This window comes from Carlito syrichta, unplaced genomic scaffold (genome assembly GCF_000164805.1).
Source record: "Carlito syrichta isolate Samal-C Ts95f unplaced genomic scaffold, Tarsius_syrichta-2.0.1 Scaffold309922, whole genome shotgun sequence".
Lineage (NCBI taxonomy): Eukaryota > Metazoa > Chordata > Mammalia > Primates > Tarsiidae > Carlito > Carlito syrichta.
The window spans coordinates 645,263-661,773 of record NW_007254018.1 but is presented as its reverse complement, the minus strand read 5'-3'; the positions used below and the strand labels follow the sequence as shown (position 1 = coordinate 661,773).

Below are 16,511 nucleotides of genomic sequence, written 5' to 3'. Positions count from 1 at the left end.
TTTTGAGTTGGAGTCTCACTCTGTCGCCCAGACTGGAGTGCAGTGGCCTGTCCTGGCCACCGCAGCCTCGACCTGCTGGGCTCCGGCAATCCTTTCGCCTCAGTCTTCTGAGTAGCCGAATTACAGGCATGCGCTACCACGCCCGGCTGATGTTTTGATTTATTGTAGAGATGAGGTCTCGCTGCCCAGGCAGGTCTCGAACCCGCACGCTCAGGCAATCCTCTCACCTCAGCCTCCCAAAGGTGCGGGATTACAGGCTGAGCCACCGAACCCGGCTTGGAGGCTATATCTTATAGGAAAATAGTCACAAGGACTCATGCTTGGGGGATTTCTTACCCAGAAGAAAGACAGGAGTTACTCCCTGCCTTTGATGGCATTTGATGGAGCAGAAAGCAGAGGTTCAATGAGTTGTTGAGGTTTTCCAGATTCCTAAAGCTAGCATGGCTGGAACCCCAAGTTTCTGATCTCCAGCTTGTTCCTCACTTCCTAGTACCGCTGCTGAGTGGTAATGCTGATAGGATGAAAATGAGAAGTACAATTTCAAGTACCAGCTTTGCCAGTTATTTGCTGTTTGAGGAGAAATCGCTTACCCTCTCAGCCTCAGATTCGTTTTCTGAATTAGGGGAAAATACTAGGACCTACCTTACGGGGTTATCATGAAGGTTTCCTTTAAACGAAAAACCCTCCAAAGCTGTGACTTCTTTGGGACTGTAGCACCCTTTTCAAAAGGATAATATTGAAGAAGGGAACATGTCCATCCATCATCTTCAGTTCCAGCTTCCACTGAAGTGGATTTGACCGCAAGCGTGTATCAATTGGTTTTAGGTAGCAGATATAGAGAACACTGGGGAAATTATTGTAATTATTGTTTTTTTTTTAGATTGGAAGATATAGTTTATTTAGGAAGTAAATTAGAGAGAGAGAGAGAGAGAGAGAGAGAGAGAGAGAGAGAGAGAGAGATTCATTTCCTTAAGATAAGAGAGGGGGCCAAAGCTTGGGGAAACATGGTGGCCATAGCTCGAAGAGCCACATGGCCAGACCAGAGTTTAACAAAGCAATGGCTGTTATTTTTTGTACTGTTGATGACTGGACTTGATGACTCAACCTGTAATCCCAGCATTTTGAGGGTCTGAGGCGAGTGGATTGTCTGAGCCTGCAGGTTTCAAACTAGTCCGGGCAACTTGGTGAGACCTTGTCTCTACAATAAATAAAAAATCAACTGGGTGTGACAGGCCACACCTGTAGTTCCAGCTACTTGGAAGGGTGAGGCAGAAGGATCGCCAGAGCCCAGCAGGTTGATGCTAGGGGCTGTAAGTGTGCCACAGCACTCCAGCCTGGGCAGCAGAGTGAGACTCCAACTCAAAAAAAAAAAAAAAACTGTTGAAAATACAACAAAATACTGAGCGTTGATTGCATGGAAATATGTCTCTCCCTTTGAAAGAATAAGTGTGCCTACATAGCTCTTTCTTTTCCCATTGGGGACTAGGTTCTAAAAGGTCAAGATGCACAAATGCCTGTTGGAATTCAGCATTCAAAAAGGAGGGAGAAAAATGCATTTAAAATTCCAAAATAGATTCAAGGCATCTTTAGACAAACTATTCAAAATAACCTCTAGATTCAAGGACAGTATTTCAATGGCATTTGAATAAAATAATATTGCCCATATAACTTACTGGAGTCAAAGATTTTTATAGCTTGCGGAGCCTTAGAAATCATTTATTCCAGTGGTTCTCAACCTTGGCTGCACATTGCAATTACATGGAGCGCCTAAAACATATTAATGATGGATACCATCTGAGTTTTATTTTATTTTATTTATTTATTTATTTATTTTGAGTTGGAGTCTCATTCTGTCACCCAGGCTGGAGTGCAGCGGCCGCTCCCGGCCACCGCAGCCTCGACCTGCTGGGCTCCGGCGATCCTTCCGCCTCAGCCTTCCAAGTAGCTGGAACTACAGGCGTGTGCTACCATGCCCAGCTAATTTTTGGTTTATTGTAGAGATGAGGTCTCGCCAAGTTGCCCAGGCGGGTCTTGAACCCGCGGGCTCAGGCAATCCACTCACCTCAGTCTCCCAAAGGCATGGGATTACAGGCTGAGCCACCGAGCCCAGCTACCATCTGAGTTTTAATTGGCTTGGGGTACATCCTGGGCATAGGAATATTGTTTTGAGCTCCCAAAGTGACTTTTTTTTTAGTCAGGGGTCTCACTCTTTTGCCCAGACTGGAGTGCAGTGGCACAATCATGGCTCACTACAGCCTCAAACTTCTGGGCTCAAGTGATCCTCTCACCTTAGCCTCCCAAGTAACTAGGGACTATAGGAGTGTGCTACCACGCCGTTAATTTTTTTAAAAAATTTTTTATAGAGATGAGATCTTGCTATGTTGCCTAGGCTGGTCTCGAATCCTGTGCTCAAGCAATTCTCCCACTTCAGCCTCCCACAGTGCTGGGATTACAGGTATGAGCCACTACGCCTGGCTCCAAGGTGATAGTTCTTGTGCAGCCACCACTGATCAATTCCAACTCCTAAATTTTAAAAACGAGTAAACTGAGGCACAGAGAAGCAAGCTGCTTGCCAAAAGCCATTCAGCTATTTAAAGAGAACACCAGGACTAGAATTCAGGCTTCCAGACTCCTAATCTCTTTAATGTATTGCTTGTTGAGAGTCATTTTACCCATACCCATCCTGTGTGCCAAGTCTTCCTGTTCTGCCTCTAATGATGACAGTGGAGACCTGGCATCCAATGCTGATGATGTTTTCCCTTCTTCTGCCATCGCCAGAGGAGATGCGAGATGAGGAAGTCTACACCATCCCTCCCGAACTCCGGATCCTGTTGGACCCTGGCATCCTGCCTGCCCTGCCGAATCCGCCCATCCGGGGAGGGGGCAGCCGAAATGGAGGGTTCCCCTTTCCTTTCCCTGATATCTCCAGGAGGGGATGGAAGGAAGGGGGAGAAGATGGGATTCCTCAGCCAAGGGACCCTATCATCCCCGGCATACAACTATTTCCTGGTCCCAGAGAGCCAGAAGAGGTGCAAGGGAGCATGGATGTTGCCCTGTCCGTCAAATGTGACAATGAGAAGATGGTCGTGGCTGTAGAAAAAGATTCCTTTCAGGTCAGCGCAGCCTCTTACAGGCGAGAAGAGAGACCACCTCCTTTCCCATCCTGCCCCATCTGTGTCTGTTAATTTCTCCCTGTCTCTCTCACTTTTGGACTCAAAGCCTGATGCTGTTTTCTCAGTTGGATGGGCCAACTTCCCCTTGGCTCCAATTCTCGCCCAGTTCCTGTTGTTCTCAGTCAGGTGGGTGGGGGGTTCAGATCCTTGCGTGTCAATATTTTGCTTTTGAATTTCCAAGGCCAAAAGGCATCATCCTTGGGCTGTTGAGAGGTAAGAGGGGAGGGTGTGTGGTGCAGGACTCTGATAACCTTTCCTTGGAAGACCAGGTAGCATGTGTTCACCACGCAGCAGGACTGTGGGCCTGTGGGCCCTCCAGTATGTCTTTGGTGGTTGTTGTTTCAGGCCAATGGCTACCCAGGGTTGGAGCTCACCCTGCTGGATCCTACCTGCAAAGCCCAGATGAATGGCACCCACTTTGTCTTGGAGTCTCCCCTGAACGGCTGTGGTACTCGGCACCAGCGGTCAGCCCCTGATGGCGTGGTGTACTATAACTCCGTGAGTGTTCTCTAGAACAAAGCTTTGCCCTTTGCCAGAGCTTTGCTGCTCGTTACCTTCAAATTACTCTTAACGTTTCTAGAAAAAGGAGGAAGAGTATAGATCCCAGGCCTGAATAAAGCCAGGTGTCAGTTCTCAACAAAAAGGGATGCACTTGGACCCTGGGCTCTAGTTTTATTTGCTTTATTGGTGAGTCTTTGAGAAGTCCCTGTTTTCTCAGCTGGAGCTGTGGTGATCTCACCCACCCCCTCCTTCCATCTCCTGACGGCAAAGGGCTCACTGGCAAGGTGATTACAACTCCTCTCTATGGTAGGCTGTCCTGGTTTTTATATAAAATCCAAGACCCTGGGCTCTATGCGTGAGCACCTCCATGCAACTGGGTTTATCAGATGCATGGTCTCTCTGGCCTCACTTGAGTCTTGTCCAGAAGTAGAAAAACTCCTCCCTCTCTCATGAATAAAGATCCAAAAAAAGAAAAGTTAAGGCCTGAAAAGGGCCTTTAAGAATTATTATTATTATTATTAATGCAGAAACAGAAAGCCAAACACCGCATGTTCTCTCTTATAAGTGGGAGCAAAATCCTGGGTGAACACAGCCGTAAAAGATGAGAATAACAGGCACTGGGAAAGGGTGAGAGGGGAACAAGGGTTGAAAACTACCTATTGGGTGTCGTGCTTACTATTTGGATGATGGATTCAGTAAGACTCCAACACTCACCATCATGCAATATACCTATGTAACTGACCTGTGTGTGTACCCCTCTAGTTAAAATTTTCTTTTCTTTTTTTTTTTTTGAGTCAGAGTCTCACTCTGTCGCCCAGGCTGGAGTGCAGCGGGATAATCATGGCCACCACAGCCTTGACCTTCTGGGCTCAGGCGATCCTTCCCCTCAGCCTTCCAAGTAGCTGGGACTATAGGCACGCTATCACACCCAGCTAATTTTTTGATTAATTGTAGAGACGAGGTCTCGCCATGTTGCCCAGGCCGGTCTCAGACTCCTGGGCTCAGGCAGTTGTCCCACCTCTGCTTGCCAAAGTGCTGAGATTAAGCATGAGCCACTGTGCCTGGCCTATAGTTAAAATTTTTAAAACCATAAACTGTCATTAAGTCTTTCTCTTCACTTCTAAGAAGGCCCCACATTGAAGAAAATCTCTTACTTTTAAAGTTACCTTGAGAAAGATTCCACAAATTTTCCCCAGTGATAATCCATTAGAATAGTTAACCTTCACTTTCCAGAAATCCTTCTTGTCAGTTCATCTAAATCTTTTCAGATGGAACTCTTTCTCTTAGAGACAGAGACTGGGCAGGAAATATTAAAGGAATTTGAAACATGAAATCTCAAAAGAACTTTAAGGTGCTAATTTTGCAGTTTAGGTTATACTTTTGGTGGTAAAAATCAGGCTGAGAGATCTCTGTGTCCACACGGGGTAGGCATGTGTGCGTTCTTGGTGCCCACTCCAGCTTTGACATGGGAGGGGCTGGGCCGTGGCTACTAGTTCTTTTCACTACCAGTCCACTAGTATGTCTGACCCAATCCAGAGGCTGGCAGTTGGATGCTTAGGTCAGTGTAGATCATGTTGGAAGTGGCTCTACTGGGAGCCCGTTTATTGTTCCTTAGAGAATGTTAGAACGTTGGAGCTGGAAAGAAACCTAAGATGAGCTCATTCAACTTCCTCACTACACGGGTGAGGAAACTGAACTCCAGGGAGTTAAAAGATTTGCTTAGATTTGTGGGACTAGTTAATGGCAGAGCCCTGACTGAATCCAGCTCTTGACCTCTTGGCCACGAATATTTCCTTAGGCTGGGCCCAGATAATCTCCCTTTGTTACTTGAATAATGAATGTATTAACCTTTGACTTCCTGCTAATGACAACCCTAATTTTCTTGGAGTGATCCAGCTTCTCGAAATATATAATGAATGTCATATATTATTGATATAAAATTGGTCTTGGCATTTTAAAACTGGTGTCCAAGTTAACACGAAGAAGAGGCTACCATAATATTCTTCTTAAGTAAAAAAAGTATCAAGCAGGGCACAGTGGTTCATGCCTATAACCCCAGGACTTTGGGAGGCAGATGCCAGAGGATTGCCTGAGTCCAGGGGGTTCAAAATCAGCCTGGACAATTTGGTGAGACCTCAACTCTACAATAAATAAAAAATTAGCCAGGTGTGGTAGTGCACGCCCATAGTTCCAGTTACTTGGAAGGCTGAGGCAGAAGCATCACCTGAGCCCAGCAGGTCAAAGGCTGCAGCGGCCATGAGTATGCCACTGCACTCCAGTCTGGGCAGCAGAGTAAGACATGTACTCAAAAAGAAAAGAAAAGTGTCAGTTGCTTTGGGAGAGAAAGGCATATTATGACCCTTTAAGGTTCCTTTCTTCTCATGTATTTTTATTTTTGTACTATGATGTTCAGGTGAAGTATCTTAGATACTTGCCTCAATTGCATCAGTACTTTCTTTGAGGACCTAGTAAAACAGAGAGAGGCAGGTTTCCTGCATGCTCTTTCAATTCTACTTATTTCAGGAACATTTATAGCTGTTTGTTTCCGTTGTAATTGTGGGTAGTCCTTTTCAAATTTACAGTACATATCTGTTTTGTATCATGCTCAGAATCTAAGCGTGTAAAGCAAAATCGATGAGGATTTTATTTACGGATTCATGAGCCTTGGGCGAATTTTTTCATCTTATTTAGAACTAATCCAGGAAGAATCACTTCAACCAATGTTAAGACAGATTGTCCTGGAATAAGACAGGATGTTCTTTTCTGTATCCACACACCATGCAGAAAGATACTAGGGAAAAAATGATCAAAAAATAAGGAGTGTGAGGCAAAGATGAGGGGAAGGGTGGTTTCGTGATAAACATTAGGTCCTTTGCTTTGAACTCAGACCAAACTTTCTGCAAATATTAAAGAGTACAAATAACACAAGCTCCTTGCAGTAACCAACTTTTGGTGTTTCTTGGAGTTTTTAATATAAAGACCCTCAAGAAGAAGCCCCTTCTCACTGGATGGGCAAGCTTGTTGACAACCCCATTCAACTCCATTTCCGTGTCTAGTGTTTTCCCATCACTTAAAATAATGTGTAATTGTTCAACATAGTTACAAAACAAATCTATATTTTTCTTTTTTTTCTTTCTTTTTTTTGTTAGAGATGAGGTCTTGCCAAGTTGCCCAGGCAATCCTCCCCCTCCCAAAGTGCTGGGATTATCAAGGGGCAATACAAGTTTCAGTTCTGACTTAACTTGAACCTGTGTTGGGCTCTTCCTTAAATCCCTTTGGAAATGAAATCCTAAAAAGCTTAGAGTTTTATTGTCTTGTGTCTTAAAGTCAGATTTTCAGTTTGCATCTGAAATATGACGTGGGTGTTCATGTGAGGTAGAGCCAGATGCACGTAGTTTGGTGCTTTTTAACGCTGGCTGTACTTTCTTTGTCTTTAGATTGTGATACAAGCTCCAGTCCCTGGGGATGGTAGCGGTTGGCCAGATGGGTATGAAGATTTGGAGTCAGGGGATAACGGATTTCCAGGAGACATGGATGAAGGAGATCCTTCTTTACTCAGCCGACCTGAGATTGTGGTGGTATGTGTTTGTTATCCATAGGTAGTTTGTGGAGCGTGTTGTCTGTTTTGTTAACTTTAGTTAGGGACTATCAGAAAACAAAATCAGATGTGAAAGGCCAAATCTCAGAAAGCCCCAGGGCCTTTCTCCTTCATGTGACTGTGATTTTTCTGCATCTGTTTTGCTTTTTTTTTTCCTTCAGTTTAATTGCAGCCTGCGGCAGGTGGGGAATCCTAGTAGTGTCCAAGACCAGCCCCATGAAAACATCACCTTCAACATGGAGCTGTACAACACTGACCTCTTTCTGATGCCCTCCCAGGGGGTCTTCTCTGTGGCAGAGAATGGACATATCTATGTCGAGGTGAGACTCAAATATTAGCCTTGGGCTTCTAAGTGAGCGCTGAGTTGTGGTTCCTCAGACATTAGATAAAACATCAGCTGAGTGCGGTGGCTCATACCTGTATGTAGTCCCAGCACTCAGGGATGCTGAGGCGGAAAGATTACTTGAGCCTGGGAGTTTGAGACTAGCATGGCCAACAAAGTGAGACCTTGTGTCTATTAAAAATAATAACAATAAACTAAAAAATAAAATAAAACGCCCTGTACAGACCTTTCCTCTTCCTCACAGTCCTGTACCAGCTCTCATGAGGGCTCAGCTCAGAGCACACTTCCAGGTTGATTTCTGACCAAAGCAGGAAATGTCAGGATTTAATACATTATGCTAAGTGGAGAGAGGGTTTTGTAGATTAATGTTTAAAAAATATCTTAGCAAGTGTGAATTCTACTAATAAAGCTCTGTCCTTGCTTTTTCCCTAGCATTTTTGGAAGAGTGGTTCAGTAGTTACAATGTTGGAGATAACCATGGAATATTCAAACCACCTCCTATATTATCTTCTAAATCACACTCACTATTTTTGGGACAGAGTCTTGCTCTGTCACCCTGGTTGGAGTGCAGTGGCATGCTCATGGCCACCGTAATCTCAACCTGCTGGGCTCAGGCGATCCTTCCACTTCAGCCTTCAGTAATTGAAGCTACAGACATGTGCCACCACGCCTGGCTAATTTTTTTTATTTATTATAGAGATGAGGTCTCACCATGTTACCCAGGCTGACCTCAAACCCGTGGGCTTAGGCAGTCCTCTCGCCTCCGCCTCCCAAAGTGCTGGGATGACAGGCATGAACCACCACGCCTGGCATTCGAACTCACTTTTAAGTGAAATACTGTGTGCGCTACCATTTCTCATGATTTTTTTTTCTAGGTCATTATTTAAATATGTCAATTTATTAAAACTATGTCCTATATATAATGGTAATAATCTTGTATGGCATAAGATATTAGGTAGTGATGGTAATAACGAAATCACAACAGCTAAAATTTATTGCAAATGTGTTATATGCCGAACACAGTGATAAGTATTGTAGCAATTAATTAACTCTCCAAAGCAATCCTAAGAGGATTAATGGTAGATCCATTTTATGGATGAGGACATTGAGGTGCAAACTTATCCAAGGTCACCCTACTGGGGTTAGTAGAGTTCGGATTCAGAGCTCTTATTCAGGCTGCCTGTTCTCCACTGAATGCTACTGTCATTTATACTCAAAGTACCATTTGAAAGGGGAGAAAACACAACCTCTTATCAATGCAAGTATCCAGGTTCCCAGATTGGATTCTAGAGAAAATAAATATCCTATGGCTCCAGGATGTCTGCTGTTTCTCATGCCCTGGGCACAACCTTTAGCGTTTCAACCGGGCATGTCATCTGTTGGCGTGTCATCCATCGGTCTTGCGAGGAAGTCATCATCTGATGAGCTAGTGCCCTTGATGAGCTAGCCGGGGTGCTAAACTGCAAGCTGTGTTCTCCTTCACAGCCAGAGGGGTGGGGCGCTTAAGGAATCGGAACAGGATACTTCCTAATGTTGAAAGTGACGTCAGTGCATGGATTTCTGTTTCGGAAAGAACGATGACTCTCACATTTACACTGACTGTGATGCAGCTCACCGGCTCTCGATGGTGTTCTCCTTGTTCGTATGGAGCTGCCCCTCCTCTGTGTTCTGAGATCTCTTCTCTTGCTCTGGGTACACCTTCTTTCTCCACTGGGGAGAACGCACTGCTGTGTACGTGCTGTTCCTAATCCTCTCTCCCTTGCTCTCTCCTGATCTAAGACTGTTTTCCTCTTGCTTTTCTGACTGCTCAGTTTCACATGTGCTGCTGGTCAGCCACTCCCTTGTGTGCTGTGGGTTTTTGAGGCTCCGCTTAACTGCGGTTCGTTCCTTTCCAAATGTGTGCCTGGCTTTGCTAATTTATGGCTTTTCTGGTTTAATGCTCATCAGTGGTCAGTCTTCCTCACGTGTCTTATTCTGGATATTTTGGCTTTTTTTTTTTTTCCTCATCCCAAAATACTGACTTCCTTGAAATATGTTATCAGTAGGAGTTTGTTTCCCCCTGTTCTTATTTTCCCACCTATATTTTTTCATATATCTATGTTTTTAAAGTTAATCCTGGGTTGGGCGCAGTGGCTCAAGCCTGTAACCCCAGCACTTTGGAAGGCCGAGGAGAGAGGATTGCCTGAGCCCAGGGGTTCGAGATCAGCCTGGGTAATTTGGTTAATCGAAAAATTAGCCGAGTGTGGTAGCGCACACCTGTAGTTCCAGCTACTTGGAAGGCTAAGATGGAAGGATCGCCTAAACCCAGCAGATCGAGGCCGCGGTGGCCGTGAGCGTGCCTCTGCACTCCAGCCTGGGCGACAGAGTTTGACTCAGACTCAGAAAAAAAATAAAGAAAGTTAATCCTCCATTCCCTCTGGGCCATGCAGTCCTTTCCTTTAATCCAAGACATTTTCAGTTTTGCTACCTGTTCTTTGGTCATTTTTCCATTGGTCCCATAATGGCAGTTTTTCTTTTAGTTAATTTGTCTTGGAGAAATTAAAAAAAAACCTGTTAATAACCCTCAACATTTTAAATCTAGAATTGTACTACTAATAACAGGTGGCATTTATTGTCTATCTGGGAACTGTGTTATTTGCATATAACTCTTACTTTATGAATTCCCACAGTAACTGTATCTTGTAGGTATTCATCTCATTCTGTAGGCGAGGAAACTGAGTTTCAGGGTACACAACATGTGGGCAGCCAAGCATGTGACTGCCTTGAACTGCCTCACTCCAAAGCCTGTAACCCTTCAACAACTATTTCCGGTCTACTCTGAGTAGAAGACTTGCTGATGAAATTATTTTTTTCCCTCCAATAAAACCTTTTGGGATTCCCTAGACATTCTGCCATGAAAGACTTTCCTTGAGATTAGAGAAAATCGCTCTCACGTTGTGGGTTCTGAGTTCATGTGAAAGGGCACTTTTTAGTCATAGCATATATGCAATTTGCCATTCTTCCAAGATAGAGTATCTTGTTTTTCAGAAATGCTGTAGAAATATCGATGCTAGTATTTACAGAATGTCACCCCATGGAGACATTATCATAATCCTCTTTGTTGGCATCCTCCTGCTTCTCATCATCTTCACCGTTAAGTATCCTGTAGTTAACCGTGCAGAAATCTTGCTCAATGGGGCCGTGGGTTCAAAGCCCCATGCGATGTCAGGGATTTCCCCTGGGTATCTCAGTGTGGAAAGTTGTTTATTTCTCCAGGTCTTTTGAAAGGATTCTGGGGCTATTGGCCTGTGGGTAAGGACTAACTTTATTTCTAAAGTGTTTACGTTTATTTTGATCCTAAATTTAGTCAAGAATTGAGGCATGGAGAGGAGGGGCAGTTCGTGCAGTGAACCATGTGTCACTAATGGAGAATCTAGTCAGGCCAGGGGATTTTAGCTGACTTCAGGATAGTTGAGGTTTGAATTCTGTTTACACTTGGCTAAACACTACTTCCTGTTTCTAAAGAAGAGACCCTTAACAAGATTTGGATGTAACTCCTACAAATGTTTTGTAAGAGGGAAGTGTAAATGAGTTGGAAATGTTTCCAGATTAGATTTCCCTTAAACTACCCCTGGGCTTGAAGAGTGAAGGGAGAGAAATTGGCAAGACTGTAAGCAGCTGGGATGCTTTGCCAGGTCCGTGATGGCCACCAGGTTGCACCATCCCCGACATCCAGCACCAGAGGTCAGCTCTGCCTTCTCATCCATGAAGCAGGACTTCAGTTGAGTCTGCAGCTTTGCTGTAATGTTTTAGGCTTACTCTGACTTGTTGCAGTTTGGAAGCTCAGTCATCCTGCATAGGTTAAAGGGATTCCACTTCTGTGCTCTATTTTTTTTTTAACAATTTTTTTTTTTTTGGAGCTGGAGTCTCACTCTTGCCCAGGCTGGAGTGAAGTGGCACACTCACAGCCACCGCATCCTCGACCTGCTGGGTTCAGGTGATCCTTCTGCCTCAGACTTCCAAGTGGTTGGAGCTACAAGGACATACCACCATGCCCGGCTAATTTTTTGATTTATTGTAGAGATGAGATCTTGCCAAGTTACCTGTGCTGGTCTCGAACCTGTGAGCTCAGACAATCCTCTCACCTCGGCCTCCCAAAGAGCTGGGATTATAGGGATGAGCCATCTCACCTAGCCCTGAGCAATTTTTTAAAGACAACTTGGCTTAAGAGCTGAGATTTTAGGCATGAGCCACCTCACCTGGCCCTGAGCAATTTTTTTAAGACAACTTGGCTTGTGAGTGTTATACCATTATGACGTTAGGGGAACTGCCTTTTGCTCTTTTATTTATTTTGGAAAATCCACTTTAAGAGCATGGTGTGCTTTTATTTTTATCTCTCAGAAGACTTATGGGGGGTTGTAGAGACGTATTCATCTTGTATTTGAATCTGCCAGACCGGCATTTGAACTAAACAATTCACCGTCACCATCCATATCAAGTTTAAATGGAAAATGTCTCTTTCTTTCAATGAGTGTGTGAAAGAAATTAGAAAGAAGGCTATAGATATGTTATGAAAATAAAGCACCATCTCCTCCGATGGGCTATGTTAGTATATTGTCCTTGTGCCTAAAAAACAGTGAGATGCTAACTCAGCTTGGAATTCATCTTTCTGTTCTTTCATAGGTGTCTGTTACAAAGGCTGACCAGGAACTGGGATTCGCCATCCAAACCTGCTTTATCTCTCCGTATTCAAACCCTGATAGGATGTCTGATTATACCATCATTGAGAACATTTGTCCTAAAGATGAATCTGTAAAATTCTACAGTTCCAAGAGAGTGCACTTCCCTATCCCACAAGCCGAAATGGATAAGAAGCGATTCAGCTTTGTCTTCAAGCCTGTCTTCAACACCTCGCTGCTGTTTCTGCAGTGTGAGCTGACACTCTGTACCAAGAAGGAGAGACACCCCCAGAAGTTGCCGAAGGTTAGTGGGCCTCTCTCCATGTGCACTGTCATTTCGGCACGTTTACGTGAGGCAGTGACCTGCCGGAAAAGTTGAATCTCAAGGTCTTGCAGGTTGAGAGTTTTGGTTTTGGAACCATGCAGTTGAAGTCATAAAATCAGTGTTAGTGAGCATGGAGCGATGAGTTTTATGGAGTCTTAGAAAATAAATCCTGACGGTATGATTTTTTTTTTCCATGCTACTTAGTCATAACTTATGAGTGATAAATCAAGCCTGTTTTCCATCGAGGGAGAGGCCTGGCTTTATCTCTGCTTTTCAGATAGTGTGCAGTGCCAAAAATACAGCGAGCTGAAAGGACAAGTTTAGTATGAGGATTAAATTTTCCAGGTCCTGCTGAGACTAGCACTCTAATTGTTTTTTAACCTTCTCTGTGTGAATTACAAGGTTGACTTGTCTCTGGAGAATTTCTAAGGGAAACTAACAAATATTTTAATTTCTCTCAGTTTCATATCAGCTCATCATGTTTCCCTTCTGTCACTCCCTGTATTGCCAGTACTTTCTGTTGCCATAACAAAAATCAGAACCATCTGACCTTGGTGGAATGGCCATGATAGGAGAGATCTGATCTCTAAGGTTAATTATGATACTGTGTCAGGTTGGCCTAGTGTGTGAAAGGTATCTTCTGCCATGGTTTTGTTTCTGTGATCTGCCATACTTATGTATAATTTCATAAATGCATTTATTCTGTGGTTATCTTACACATTGTAAACTGACTTCCAGTCCTGTAGTGACACATCAGTCAATGTCTACAAAGCTAAGAGTCAAGCTGTATTATTAATAATGTTGTATGACTGGATGCAGTGGCTCACACCGGTACTCCCAGCACTTTGGGAGGCCGAAGCAGGAGGATTGCTTGAGCCCAGGAGTTCAAGACCAGTCTGGGCAACGTAATGAGACCTCATCTTTACAAAAAATTTTTAAAAAATAACAGGTGTGGTGGCACACACCTGTAGTCCTAACTACTTGGGAGGCTGAGGCGGAAGGATTGCCTGAACCCAGGAAGTCGAAGCTGCAGTGAGCCATGATTGTGCCACTGCACTTCAGTCTAGGTGACAGAACGAGATCCCCCAACTCAAAAAGAAAAAAATATATATATATGTATGGAATGTTCTCAGTACACAGGTTGTAAATTGTAGGTAGGTGTCATCAGATAGATTACCATTGATCTGATTCCTTGTCATCATTATGTACCTCCAGGCTTCCATTTCTCCGATAATGCTCATGAGAATTTTGCTTCCATATGAAAATATATAAAATATATAATTATAATTATTAGGGAACACCTACAGAGTAATTTAGACTGCATTCATTCATTTGTTTTTGCAAGCATCAATGCCTTAACCTTGTGGGCATTTGCCTTCCAGTGGCCATCAAGGTTGGGTCTCAAGGGACAGTGGCAGAGAGCCACATCATGTTTGGCTGTGGGACCCAGCTTCTTCTGTGGGCAGAAATATTACTTTTAAGGGATGGGGTTTCTCAGGGGAGGCCTGGCAGTTACCAGGGATCTTTGCTGGAAACTTTGACTGTTACTTCTCTCTGAGCCTGGCCTAGAACAGCCCAGCTTCACAGTGTGTTAATCTGTGAAAATTAATCCGAACATTTCCTTCCAGAACACTCCTAAGGAGAGTTCTAAGTCCTGGGGGAGACATGATGAGATATAATCCTAAACCTCAAGTCGCCATTTACCCCCAAGGCAGGATACAGTGGAAGGAGCCTGGGACTGAGAAGGGTGGTCTGCCGCTTACTAATAGGACTTTAAGTAAGTCCCTGGACCCCTCAGGACCTGTATTTTCTCATCTCTAAAGTTGAAATAAGAATACCTTGGCTTTCCTCCAGGAGTGAGGAGCAAATGAGACAGTAGATATAAGGACAGTCCACTATTTATACAGCAGAGGCTTAGGATGAACTGCTTTCCTGGTATTCCTGCTTGCTGCGTGTAGGTAATATTTCCGCATTTCCAGTCACTTCTGAGTGCTTTCTTGGATAATCGCGAGGGTCCAAGGCATTTTCTTTTTTCTTCTTTTCTCTTGTTTCTTTTTTTTGAGTTGGAGTCTCACTCCGTCGCCCAGACTGGAGTGCAGTGGCTGCTCCCGGCCACCACAGCCTCGACCTGGGCTCCGGCGATCCTTCCGCCTCAGCCTTCCAAGTAGCCGGAACTACAGGCGTATGCTACCACGCCCGGCTAATTTTTGATTGATTGTAGAGATGAGGTCTCGCCAAGTTGCCCAGGCGGGTCTCAAACCCGCGGGCTCAGGCAATCCACTCACCTCAGCTTCCCAAAGGCGCGGGATTACAGGCTGAGCCACCGATCCCGGCTCCAAGGCATTTTCTAGGAAGAGGCCTCAAAGACTGTTGGGTCTTGTCTGGGTGCAGTGGCTCACACCTATAATCCCAGCACTTTGGGAGGTCGAGGTGAGAGGATTGCCTGAGTCCATAGGTTCAAGACCAGCCTGAGCAACTTGCTGAGACTCATCTCTATAATAAATCAAAAATTAGATAGGCGTAGTGGCACGTGCCTGTAGTTCCAGCTACTTGGAAGGCTGAGGCAGAAGGATTGCCTGAGCCAAGCAGGTCTAGGCTGCAGTGGCCATGAATGTGCCTCTGCGTTCCAGCCTGGGCAACAGAGATTCCAACTCAAAAATAAAAAAAGATTGTTGGGTCCACGCCTGCCCTTTGCTGATAAAACTGAGGCCCAGAGAGTTAAGTGTCTTGCACAGGATCACCCACTGAGTTAGATGTATAATCATAGGCAATTACTTAACCAAAGAGCAAATAGAAAGTAAGAGTCAAATAAATAGGGAAGTAAAATGCAAATCATTCCAATAATCATGTCTCTCCCTACAGAAAGTTCATTGTTTTTCTCCTATAAGAGCGCTATTTTAAAGGCTTTTCTCTATTTGGGGAGGGTAAGAGTTATCTTATAATGAGTGGCTGACTGGCATTTTTCTCAGAGCAGCAATGACAGTAAAGCCTCAAGTTTTTGCTCTTTTGTGGTTGGAAGAGACGGGACAAATTAGCCTTTGCAGATGCCTGCTATAGGCTTTTTTATGATTGATAAATTTCTTCTTACTACAAAAGCAAATACGTGTCATTTCCATTACAGCATTGTCATTTAAATTACATACATAGATCCATTGATGAACATAGGCAAGAAACCCAAGTTTTATTTTTATTTATTGATTGATTTTTGAATCAGAGTCTCACTCTGTCGCCCAGGCTGGAGTGCAGTAGCATGGCTCATGGCCACCGCAGCCTCCACCTGCTGGGCTCAGATGATCCTTCCGCCTTAGCCTTCCAAGTAGCCGGAACTACAGGCATGCGTCACCATGCCTGGGTCATTTTTTGAACTATTGTAGAGATGAGGTCTCGCCAAGTTGCTGAGGATGGTCTAGAACCCCTGGGCTCCCAAAGTGCGGGATTACAGGCATGAGCTGCTTGCACCTGGCGGGTTGGGTGTATTAAGTGCATTTTTGACTGAATGATATTTTCAATTAACAACGAACTTATCAGGATTGAATTTAATCGTAAGCTGAGGAGCGTCTGTACAGAAAGTTTCCTACAAACACAAATTATAAACATGAACCAATGAACCATTTATATAAAGCCAGCCTGGTGAAAGGCCACCTTTAGTCATATAGTTTATCTGTTCTTCAAACTAAATAACACTAAAACTTCTAGTCGCTTTGTGGGGAAAGGACAATATTTATAAGCCATCAGTAATATGAGGGAGGACCTCAAAAGACCCGGAATTATTTTTTGGAGGCCAGGTTCCCCCACTGGGTAAATGTTCTAGGAACCCATCAGTGAGTGAATGTACCAGCTAATGTTGCTGTGAAAGGCTGTGTTCGACTTCAGTTAATTTTTTTTTTTTTTTTGGAGATTCTTTTTTTTTTTT

General features: G+C 44.1%; 1 protein-coding gene across 1 annotated transcript in view; it reads left to right on the top strand.

Annotated features, from left to right (window-relative positions):
- Positions 1 to 16,511, top strand: part of TGFBR3 (transforming growth factor beta receptor 3) — a 225,280-nt gene that overhangs the window by 171,958 nt on the left and 36,811 nt on the right. Inside the window, exons 8-12 of the mRNA XM_008068272.2 lie at positions 2,779 to 3,113; positions 3,519 to 3,671; positions 7,112 to 7,252; positions 7,434 to 7,592; positions 12,278 to 12,577. Coding sequence (XP_008066463.1) covers positions 2,779 to 3,113; positions 3,519 to 3,671; positions 7,112 to 7,252; positions 7,434 to 7,592; positions 12,278 to 12,577 — 1,088 coding nt within the window. The remainder of the gene's footprint in view (positions 1 to 2,778; positions 3,114 to 3,518; positions 3,672 to 7,111; positions 7,253 to 7,433; positions 7,593 to 12,277; positions 12,578 to 16,511) is intronic.